At 43.9% G+C, this 12,607-nt stretch overlaps 1 protein-coding gene across 1 annotated transcript in view; it reads right to left on the reverse strand.

The window, feature by feature from the left end:
- Positions 1 to 12,607, reverse strand: part of NR3C2 (nuclear receptor subfamily 3 group C member 2) — a 376,710-nt gene that overhangs the window by 26,141 nt on the left and 337,962 nt on the right. Inside the window, exons 7-8 of the mRNA XM_081245343.1 lie at positions 12,196 to 12,326; positions 6,246 to 6,403 (exon numbers count right to left, since the gene is read on the reverse strand). Coding sequence (XP_081101469.1) covers positions 6,246 to 6,403; positions 12,196 to 12,326 — 289 coding nt within the window. The remainder of the gene's footprint in view (positions 1 to 6,245; positions 6,404 to 12,195; positions 12,327 to 12,607) is intronic.

The raw sequence follows: 12,607 nt of genomic DNA on the forward strand, positions 1-12,607 counted from the left end.
CTCAAACACAGTCTTGGAAAAGGGGAAGCGGAGGGGCGGATATTTGTTCGGTGCCTGTTACCTTGTAGATTCCTCAGTACCTGTGTTATTTCATGTGCTTCTAAAAATTCCCTACAAGATGGGTAGGAAATTATTATTATTATTATTATTATTATTATTATTATTATTCCCATAATAATAATAATTATTATTATTCCCATTTTACAGCTGAAAAACGGAGGGCCAAAAATTTAGGCCAAGTGCCCAAGTTTACTGAGAGACATGTTGGTGGAGCAGCAGAGGCCATGCTCTATCTGCTGTCTCCAGTGGTCACAATTCTGTGGCAGACTCCTATGTGGGCCTTGGAACTTTTCTCGAGGAGATACTGACTGTAATGATGTGCAACAGAATCAGGCGTGAAAGCAGCAGACAGCCCAAATGGTGGACCCACCCAACCTGGGGGCTGGCATGCTTCAGTGTGCGGGAAGAAACAGATCTGCATCGCTCTGAAAACCACCTCGAGCGTGGTCATGACGGAAACTGCCACTATCACTGCCCGATGCAAAAGCACCCACTCGTTAAATGAGCAATGGGGATCTCAAAATAATTTGTTCAGAGGTCCAGCTGCTTGCAGCGATGTCTCTTTTGTTGATGATCGTGAAACTGAAACCTAATGCCCTCTCCACGGAAAGCAGGGAGTCTCCCAGTGTGCACTCAGGGAGGTACTGTATCACCAGATGTTCTGCTCCCATCTCGTCTGCATCCCCCTCGCAGAAGGGAAGCTTGGCTCCGAGAGCCTGGCTGGAGGAGAGCCACCTGGGCTGTGCAGCCTTCCCTGTGCCACCATAGAAAGCGATCACTCAGCAACAGGACCCTCTGGTCATGCCGAGGGACTTGCTGGTACCTCCCCAGGCAATGGGTAGGTTCTTAGCCGCGTTTAATGATCAGCGGCAGAGAGGAAAGCCTCCCCACCAAAGACGGCTCAGCTTATGGCAAGGCAGACCCAACATTTGGTTTTGGGAACTGCTGAATGTGCATGACATTTTAATATAATACCAGGTTCACTGCCTTCAAGATGTAACCCCATGCCTCACAAAAACAACACATTCCAGAAGATGCCAGGAAAGATCCAAATGAGTCTGGAGAGCCAGAGACCAGTGCAGCTATTTTCAATATACTCATTTTCTGATCTCCAGAGATGCAGCCCAGCCTGAAACCCAGCAGCTAGGATCAGCCTGAAGCCCTCCTGCAACACGTGGGTGGTATGGACAGTGCCAGTCAGTTAAGAGGGCTCCAAGCTGCCACTGGCTACCTAACGACCTTGAGAAATCACTCCCTGGACCTCTGTCTCTCCTTCTATGAAAGAAAGATTCTCTGAGATGCCCCTACCCCGCCACTGGAAGCCTTCCATGACCCCTGCCCAGCACAGCTGGCTCCTAGACCTTCTCGACAAGCCTTTCCAGCAACTCAGAATAAATATCAGTGAGCCCATGACTCATGGTGTACTCATCTCTACAGAGCTCCCGGCCCACCACCCTGTATAGTACCGTCTGGTGGTCCTGAGCAGGCAGAAAGCCCCCCGTGGCCAGGTTTGGGTCTCTCCCGCTAGTGCCCTGCCTGGTGCTTTTAGACACTAATGTATTTGTTGAATGAGATGAACCTCTTCCTCTATCAGAGCAAGTGGGATTCCTAAGGACGGGAATGGGAATGATGAGAATAATACCCGGCTTGTAGGGGGTTTTTAGAACTGCATGAAATAACACAGGTACTGAGGCATCCAAACAGATGTTCACCCCTCAGCTTCCCCTTTTGAATGGGACGAACCTCTTCCTCCGTCAGGGTGAGTGGGATTCCTAAGGACGGGCATTCTGTTCCCACTTGCACCTCTGGTCCTAGAACATGGTAGAGGCTCACAGTCAGATGAATGAATGAACATGCGGGTGCTCTCAGAGGTCCCACTGCCCCTAGTTACCTTCTGCCTTGCATTACACTCTAGCTGTCTCTCTAGAATCTAAGCAATCTGAGGCTTGGGTTGGCGTCCCATGTTTATTTTGTATCCTCTGCAGTCTCGTCAATTTTGCCAGGCATGAGGCACTCTGTAGGCTAGTGTGTACGTGGAAATAAAGTCAATTGCAACAGTATAACCTTGAAACTAGTTAACAGAGAAAGGGCAATTTTTTTGCCTCTAAGAAACACTAAAATCCATTCATGTTTACCAGCTGTTCTACATGCTGATAGTAACATAAATAGTCCTTGATCTCCATGAATCAGTAGAAGTTACCAATGAATTCATTAGAAATGTGCCTCTTACACTCACAGGAAATTAACTGCCATTCATAGTAATACCTAGAAAGTGACTAGTCATTCTCTATTCTCTCTAGAAGAATAAGGAATCTATATGCTTTACATATAACACCCATTTACAATGCAAAAATACACCTATCCCGAGAAGCCTGGCCACAGCTGCTTTCTTTGAATCTTTTTTGGGGGGAAGATTGATGTTTGGAGGGCTTGTGATTCCTTAAAGTTGCTGACCAGTTCAAATACTTAACTGTCAACCTGTTCTTTCAGAGAATGTTCCTTCCACTCACCTTGGCACTGCTCCGCCAACCCATGTGTGCACCAAGTGGGAGCAAACCACGCATCACGAGAGCTGTGTACACGTGTCCCCAGATCTATGGATGTGTGTCCTGAGGGCTGGCGTACTATGCACGCTATTTAAGCAGAACTTTGATTTACATGCACAGGGTTTTTGTTTGTGTGACCCTTAGGAACACACGCTCTTTTTCCACAAGGTGACCAGAACGAGGCTCTGAGTACAGAGCCAGTCCTTCTGTAGCTCTTTGTTCCCTGGAAAAAAATTCTACAAATGTTCACTCTCTTATTTACTCTAATGAATAAGCTGTAGGCAGTCTCAAGTCTGAGTAAGCGTGAATGTTAGAAAGGTCCCTGTAGACTTACAATGCATTTTTCAATGTTCTGTCTGGGATGGGAATATAAATAGAGCATTCACGATGCTTCTGTTAGGCTACTTCTAAGGGCAAACATTTTTGATTGTTTAAAATAAAGGTTTTAGAATTAAAGTGATTCCAGTGATTCCCAAAAGAATGTTCTCCTTCTAGCCAAAGTGGAGTAAGGTGGATTGGATTTACCCTTCCACCAGGAATAACCAAAAATACTCAGAAAAAAAATACATGAAGAAAAGGTTTTTGAGACACTACATATCAGTCAATGAAGGACAATGATCTCTAGAAGAAAATGGAAGAGAAAAGCTTTGTGACATTGGCTTAGACAAGGATTTCCTAGCTACAGCCAAAAACATAATTCATAAAAGAAAAAATAATCAATTGGACTTTATTAGAATTCAAAATCCCTGCTCTGCAAAAGACACTGTTAAGAGAATGAAACAATAAACCACGGCCTGGGAGAAAATACTTGCAAATCATATATCTTATAAAGGAATTGTATCTAGAATATATAAAGGAGTCTCAAAACTCAACAATCTAATTACAAATGAACAATCCAGTTTTTAAAAATGAGCAAAAGAGGCGAACAGATACTTCAGCAAAGATGGTGAATAAGCACAAGAAAAGAGCATTAATCATGAGGGAAATGCAAACTAAAACCACAGGGAGACATCGCCACACAGCTATTAGAATGGCTAAAACTAAAAAGACTAATGATACTGAGTGTTAGCAAGGATGTGGGACAATCTGAACTCACACACACTTCTCGAGGGAATGCACACTTGTCCAGTGACTTTGGAAGACCGTTTGGCGATCTCGTAAACAACGAAAACATACCTACCATATGACCCAGTCTTCCGCTGCTAGCTATTGACTCAAGAAAAAGAAAGCAATGTCCACACAAAGACGTATACATGATGTTCAGTGCAACTTTATCTGTTAGTAGCGCCCAATCTGGAAACAACCCCAATGTCCATCAATAGGTGATAGGACCGCTGAACTGTGAAATATTTTTATGATGGGACGCTAGTCAGCAATAAGTAGAAATGAAGTACTGATAGATGGTAACAGCATGGATGAATCCCCAAATAATTACGCCAAGTGAAGGATGCCAGCTACCAAAGACTATCTACTGCATACTTCCATGTATATGAGACACTGGCATATATAAACTAATCTACATTGCCAGAAAGCAATATGGAAAGCACCTGGGAAGTAGTAGGTAGCAGGAAGGGTTATGGATGAACAACAAGGTCCTGCTGTACAGCACAGGGAACTCTATTCAATATCCTGTGATAAGCCATAATGGAAAAGAATATGAAAAAGAATATATATATTTGTATAACTGAATCACTTTGCTGTACAGCAGAAATTAACGCAACATTGTAAATCACCTATACTTCAATTTAAAAAAAGGCGCAAGGAAACTTCTGGAGTGATGGATATGTTTGCTGTCTTGATTGCGGTGATAGTTTCATGGGTGTAGACACGTGTCAAACTTCTCAAATGGTATGCGCTAAGTATGTTTGGTTTATTTTGTATCAATTATACCATAATAGAAAAAATACTAAAAAGGCATTGATTTGCCTTGGGGGATTTTGCAGCAAGTCATCATTTATGATTTAGCCATTTGGCAACTGTTCATTGAGTTCCTATCTTGTGCCCAGCACTGTGCTGCACTAAAAACAAGCCAGCAGAGGACGGTTTGACACCTTGACCCCTGGTGCAGCCTCCGAGGGTTTCCACTGTCGTACTGTGCTTAAGGCATGGAGATCCCGAAGGGCTGTGGATAAACAAGTTTTAACTTCTACTGTCAGTCTCATTACATGTAAATTGCTTCAAAATGTATCATCTCTTTTCACATGCTGTGATAACACTTACACACTCATTTTGAAACTGCGCTTGCGCCTGCCCAATCATTTGCACAAATAACAGAATTCATCAAGAAAGAATCACACCTGCTGTTCCTCCTCCCCCACCCCAGCTCCACTAAGAAGGACTTTCAAGAGAACCAACAGGAGCAAGTAACTGTGCTCCTTGTTCTCAGGTCGATGATCCTGCACCCCCGTCTAGCTTCCTTTACTTCCTCTTGTGAGGGTTGTGGATAGCACCGTTTGCTGTGTTCCCCAAAGTCCTGTAGACCATCATTTCTTATCCCTGAGATTTTCTATTAAACCATGCTTTTAGGCCACTAATAATTAGCAAAACTATCTAACGCTCTATTCACCTTGAGGAAATTTGAATCCTCTTGTATGAAACATTCAGAGAAAGCAAAGGCCAACGTGATACGCACAGGGTCTTCAGTGTAAAAACCCTGGAAAGTGACATTCTTTTATCAACCAACCCACAAGGCCATACCATTCCACGGCATAAACAAACCTCTAAAGGATGAACCATTATTTCAGTAGTAATACCATTATAATATTGGTCATCAAGCCTGTCAACATTGTCCTTAACACTACAGAAGTACTTGAAAAGGGGTTTCTTACCCAAATTACATGGGCTGAAATTGGGCAATACATTTTCCAGAAGAAAGTAGGAAAACCTTCCAAATATAAAAAAGCTAAATTAGCATGACCGCATATAACTTTTTTTGAGCCAGAACTAGAGAAACTGCTTGCAAAATGAAACGAGAGCATATTTTAAGTGACATAACAAACCGAGTTATCCAAGTCAGTATTCTGTAGAAACTGCTAACCACCACTACATCTGTAATTGAATAAATTAGAAACCAGCTCAGAATTTACTTTCCGTATTTACACAAGCCAAGAAAGGTTACTCCTACGAAGAATACTGAATATAAGATTCAAAATTTGGCAACAAATGAGATGATCCCAGCTGGCCCTGGACCACTAATAATGTTTTTGAAAGATTGGGTTATTAGATTAACAGTTGTAGAAGATGGCCTCTATTTATGCAATGTGAAAGCAAACATTTTTATTCACCGAACAGTTCCTAAACTGCAAGCAGAAATGGGAAACTTGATCTGACACCTGTAGCAAATCTGAGGGCCTTCCCTGGCCCAGAGCTCAGGATTTGCCATCATGGTGCACATTTCTCTTACACTCTGCTCAGGAGGGAAAAGAGCCACACCTTTTCCTTTACATGAAGTTTGTTTCAAAGGTATCCTGAAGAAACACTTCTTTCCTCATCAGTTTTCAACTCTTGCTCCCTCCCATGGATAATTTACCCCTATTCTTCCCAAAGCCTCGAGAGCTTTCTCAGCTCTCCAGTTGCTTTGGGTCCATAGTGTGTGACTGTGGATCCTTCATTTAACAGGCGCCGAGAGGCTCTACTTACATCATGCATGGAGTCTAGAAGCTTGGTCAGTTGGTAGAACCTCTGCCAGCTCTGCCCGGAATTGTTGGGACACTTCGTCACCATCTTCCTCAGTTCTTTGATGTAATTTGTCCTCATTTCTTCAAACGCAGCTTGGCTTTTGAGGCCATCCTTTGGAACTGTGTTGAAGGAACACCGACATGTAAGTTCCCAAGTTGGAAAACAGCTTTAGCATCCTCATAGTTAAATGGCTTAGACTATGTTGAGTCATGAGGCTCACACTTTGAGATTGATACTGAATCTCAATGATTCCATTTATGAATAAACACGGCAGCTAGATGACGGTTAACCTTTGTACACACACATATACAAAAGAATAATGATAACTGGTTTACTGGGTGTATGTTATAAAGCGCTTTGTTTATATTAGCTTGCTTAATCTTGACATCAGTCTTATGACACAATCATTATGTGATTCTCATTTGACAGATGTGGAAGCTGAAGACTGGAGGTTTAATCACTTGCACGAGGACACAATAAATACATGGTAGAGGAAGGGTATAAACCTAAGTCTGTCTGCTTCCAAAGCCTGTCTCTTAACCACAGTGCTATACTGTCTTGTGGCCTGTCATCAAAGTTTTTATGAATCTCAACTTGCCAATACCTCAGACGTAGGAAAATATACTTTGATTTTCCAGGACAACTGGAAGAACCACAGACAATCTAAGCTGGGGCTGGAATTAGAAAGCAACACTTCATATTCCAGTTCCAATGTCAAAGACACTGGGGGAAACCTGCCATCTACCAGGGGGAAGACAGTGTGTGGCAAAGAAGCACTTCCCATCCTCTTTGTTCCAAGATCACGTGACCACCGAGGCACTGTCATGTGACTGCCCAGACAACCTGCTGGCAGGTCTGTGCACTGGTTTGTGTGTGTGACAGGTCACACAACAGTGGTCTGCGTACAAGGCAAGATCAAAAACTTTTGAAGAGAAGAAACCACATTCATCGTTATCTTCGATAAGATAGAAAATTAAGGGTATGTTTTCTTCTTTCCTTGTATGGAGTGGCTGGCTTTCCTAATGAAACAAAAAACATCTCACTAAAAATAATACTTTGAAATTCAGCACCTGGAAGGATATGAGTGTTTCTGTGACCTGAAAGGAGATGCTCTTTCCCAGGACACACGTGAACACACTTTATGGACAAGGGGTGCACCAGGGTCTGTGTTCTGTGAGGAGATGTAGGGTAGAGTGTAAGCTAAAGGTGTCCCGAAAGGAGATGCTCTTTCCCAGGACACACGTGAACACACTTTATGGACAAGGGGTGCACCAGGGTCTGTGTTCTGTGAGGAGATGTAGGGTAGAGTGTAAGCTACAGGTGTCCCCTTTGAAAATCTACTTACATGTTTGCTTTGGTTCACTACAGCCAGTATGTACTTATGCTTATGCTTTAACTCTGAAAAATCAAATCACTTAGAACCTTCCTTTTTGGATGATGAAGATAATAAAAATTCACCTTGTGATATAGAGTCTGAAATTGCTCTTACTTTCACTTCTTAAGTGCACATCCTATTTGCTAATTTACAATAATTGGTATAAATAATAACTTACTTAGGCCATCAGCTCTTTAGAATGGCTAAATATGTTTTTGAGTGTTACGTGTAACCCTGGGAGCCAGAATACCACTGTTTCCAAATAAACCCTGTGGTCCTGTATAAAGATACAGATTATCTGGCAAATTAACTTCCCATATGATGCTAATAATCTTCTCCTTGAGTTTAATTGTTGAGGCATTTGATTTGTCGTTTATCTAAGTCTATTTTTTGTGGGGAAAAAATAAATCCCTAATGGCCACTGCACAAATTCCTGAGGCTGCCGCAATATCAGTTGTGGTTCAAAATATTTGACATTCACGTTCAGAATTAAATATCATCCATTATGTAACAGTTTATTTTTCTTTGCAATTAAACTCTTGTTGTAAAAGTATAAAAAACGTAAAGAAAGGTGGTAATAACCAGGACGTTAATAGTGAAACTACAGATCCACTTTCTACCAAAACTTTAATGTTAACCCAAAACGTTCCAAAGGAAACTGAAAGTTTGCAAGTAAGTGCCTACACTGCCCACCCACAGATAAACATTTATTTTTTTAAGTTTCAAAATGTTACGGAGTAAACCTTTAGCTTTTCTGTATAGATACTTATGGATGTCATACCTTAAAAAATTACCTAAAATTAGAATGGAGTGAATACATTGCACAACTATATTTCAATGTCATTTGGTATAGCTACTAAGGTTAACCAAAAGCCTTCGTATTTCTGATACCTGTGTTATCAAAATTCTCAAGATTATGAACAACTTGTATCAAATATTACTTGTATTTTACTGCTGTGACTGAAATATATTGTACCATTTTCCCAGCCAGATATTTTAGAAGTTGAAACAAACCCACAAAAAAAGAGAACTTAGGCAAAACCTCAAATTTTGGAGGTCTGCCCAGATTTTCTGAATTTACTTATTAAATGCAGCAGGGCTCCTGGAAATCATCCAAAATCTATGGGCTGGAGAAGACCAAAGAGGCAACTGGGTGGGAAGATGGTCTGCTTTCCTCTGTGAGCAAAAAGAACATGATCTTCTCTTGATGTCATTGCTTAAAAACTTTACTGATACACTGGACATCAGGTGTGTAATTTAAGCTTCTAAATAAGAAGAAAAATTTTCATACGTTCTATCACAGATTCGCAAAATAGGCTTGCAGCAAAATAAGCTGCAGTTTAAGCTGCAGTAAAATTCTTTACTTCTGCTCTCCTGCTTTTTGATTTTGCTTCTTCTGCATCTACAAAAATCAGCCTTGAATGTACTGAGCGACTTGGAAGCTAATACATTAATTCAGGGAGCTTCAAAGTGATATCAGAATTGATTACAGGCTGACTGATTAAATGGATGTAAAAGGAAGACACCAATTACAATGAGTGGTCAAAGTTTATAAAGGATTAGTATCACACATTTTAGAAAAAAATTAAATTCTATCACCCATCTGATAGAATTTTTTTTTTTTTTACTTTTTTCTAAGAGTAATGATTAGTGACATAGCTTGGAAAGGGGAATAAAATCACTGTCTCTGAATTTCAAGAGTACATTTCCAGGGAATCCCCTGGCAGTCCAGTGGTTAGGATTCCGTACTTCCATTGCTAAGGGCGTGGGTTCAATCCCTGGTTGGGGAACTAAGAGTGTATTTCCAAGGTTATATTCCAGAAAGGATAAACTGGGAACCTCAGAAACCTTGAGGAACACTGGGGCAGGGAGCAAAGCCTGGTTCTACTGACCCTGAGGACAAGGGGCTGCAAACACAAGCTCCTGAATGTGGGCTGAGTGTACAGGGAGGAATGGAGGGACCGGTGGGGCCCACGGTAAACTGGGGAGAGCATGGGCTGTCCTGCACAACTGAAGTCAGTGAAAATCAAACCAGACAAAAGCCACCTGAAAAGCCTTGCCGGCCAAGTGAAACACAGCTGGGAAGTGCTGACCACCCCCCCCTCCCTCCCACAGCCTGCTCTCCCTGCAATCTCCCTGCTGCCCTCACCTACCAGGGCCTGCTTTCCACTTCCCGCTTGGGGCAGAGCGGAATTGCTGCGAGGGAAGGCCATGGCCCTGGGTTTGAGTCCTAGCTCCCCAAGGAGGCTGCACAAGTCACACCTGCATGCCTCCGTCTTGCCCACATTAGAACGGGGGCTACCCGTCTTGCAGTGTTAAATTAGACCACAGATAAAAACTCTTTGGAAACGGAGAGGTGCTAAACGTAGGTGGAGCAGGTACTGATCCACATCATCTGCATCTACCACTGCCTGCCCGCTTCCTGTTCTACCGTCTCAGGCTTCAGGCTTCCCCAGACCCAATCCTTCCTTGTTGGAAACACCAGCTCTTCTTATCCATTCCATCCTCAATGCTTGGCTGTTGATGCCACTTCCTTCCACGTGACTCTACGGAAAACCGCCCCTTCTCCCAAGCTGCTGATTCCTGGACCAAGGGGAGGGCCGGGTGCCTCCTGGATGCTCTTTTCAGCTTCCAGGTGGTCGCTCAACAAACTCTCCTCTTTTGAAGCCCTCGCCGCTCACCCCGGCGTCCTCGGCGTTCAGGACATTTCTCCGTTTCCTCAGTGGCCCACAGCGCTTGGCTCTGGGGTTTCCTCTCCACCCTGTCTCCTGCCATCCTTCCCGGTCTCACCCTCATCTGATGGGGGCTTCCTCAAATTCCTTCCCCTCTGTTTGAAAAGGCCCGGGCCACTGTCTGTGGAAGAAGCGCTCAGCATCCTTGCCAAGGCTGATCCTGCCCTCCCTCGTCTCTTCTGGCACCGTCTGCTGTCGACTTCTCTCCTCTCCTGCTTGGGTCCAGGTGCCTAAAAAAGCTTCCCATCAATCTGCAAGTCCCTGGCTGTCTGGCACCTGCCTGAGGCCCAATGGTCAACCCCACTAGGCTTCTGTCCGCATTCTCAGCTTTCTCTGGAAGCGATGCCATTCATTAGTCATGCCGCTTGCACTCTTGGCACCTTCTCAGGTCCCCCACCTCCCTGACAGCTCTGTTCCTGTCCCTCAGCTGCTGCAATCCACCTTTCCAGTAGCTCAATGGCTCTTTCTTCTTCTTTCTGTGTCTCGGCACCCCACTCGCCACTGGACTTTCATTTTCTACAAGGATAATGTCAAGTTTATATCTTGATACCCAAACCTGTCTTCTGAGCTCGAGTCCCCCAGTGTCCCCCTCTTTCAGCCTATGAGAGGCTACCTCTGACAATTAGCCCATCTGAAAGAGAAGTCATTTTACGCTCCACAACATCTGCTCCAGGTCCTGACATGAACGCATTTCTCTTCATGGTATCACTGCCATCTTAGTCACTTCTCTGCACTCAAAACCTAGGTCACTTCCGACCCAGACTATTTTTATTTCCCCTCTTGCCAGCAGCCAAGGTCAACTCTGCAGTGTCTTGAATGCGTTTGGTGATGTCATCATAGCATCCACCATTATTTTCCAGGCTGTTATTTCAACAGCCTCACAGCAGGTCTCTAGGCTTCTAGTCTGGCTCAAGTCTCTGTCTGGCTTGGCCTCTCTCCCTCCCTGTCCCATTCCCTCTCATCCAGTTTATTGTCAGATACATGTTCATAAAGCCACGAAGGATCCCTTTGGTCATGTCACCCTACTGCTCAGAGCCTTTGGTACCACACTCCCCTGCTCGCCTCATAGACACCAGTCGTCTTCAACAGGTGGGAATCTTTCGGCCCAATCTGCATCCCAACCTAATTCCCCACTTCTCCCCAATCCAATACCACCTGATGTGTCTTGAAAACTTTAGTGGATACAGAAATGAGATAAAAAAATTAAAACATTAACAGGCAAAACAGTTCCCGAGAACGAAGTGCTGTTGCATGGGTCTGCTTCCCACCCTGCCATGCTCACTCATGCTGTTCCCCAGCAGGAAGGCCAGCTCAGATTCAACCCCTCACCCTGGCAAAGCTCTCTGAGTTGCAGCTTCACCATGAATCCCTCCCTGATACCCAGAACTGAGCATACGCTTCTCTTCTCTGAGCCCCCAGAGAAGAGCCCCCTCTTTATCTCTATCGCGGTAGATAACCACTTTCCACAATGTAGTAAAACTACCTTGGGATTTATCTTACGGTAAAACTCCCTGAGGGTGGAGACTGTGCCTCATTCATCCCAGTAGTTCCTGAATTGCCCAGTCCCACCGTACACATAACAGACACTTAACAAATCAGATGGATGAAGGAATCAAGGCAGATGCTCTACCCAAAGCTTCATACTCTGCAAGTAATTTATTTCATCTGACACCAAAGCCCTCCGCCCCCCTCCTCCTATTTTTTTTTTTTTCATATCGACTACCTAACCCTATAAATAGGCAACTCTCCTAAAGGGGAGATGATGTGACAATGTAGGAAAAGGGCCAGGTGGGTGTCAGTTTACTTGTGCTTAGGAGCAGCAACACTTTCATTACGGTGTACTCCTCAAAGGTGAGCTGCAGCCGGACAAACTGAAGGCTGATCTGGTGCATCCCCTGGCAAAGCTCATACATGGCAGACTGGTGCATCTTCTCTCTGCAAAGGAAAAGCAAAGATGTCTGAGAATGCAACGTCCATGATCAGACCCAGACTGGCGGCCCAAGGCAGCCTGACGAGAGATCTGAGTCAGATCTCTCATTTGCTTTTGGCTTCAATATGGAGCAGAAGGGTACTTGCAAGGCAAGTCAGCTGCCTTGCATCGTGACTGGTAAACTGCTTACAGACCAACCCTGTCAGGCTGTTGACTCGTCCATTGGGAGAATGTGTCAGAAGCACCAAAACCAACCTTTCTCAAAGTGTGCCATGATTTCATTTGA

The sequence above is a fragment of the Mesoplodon bidens genome, assembly GCF_964165515.1.
Source record: "Mesoplodon bidens genome assembly, chromosome: 1".
Lineage (NCBI taxonomy): Eukaryota > Metazoa > Chordata > Mammalia > Artiodactyla > Ziphiidae > Mesoplodon > Mesoplodon bidens.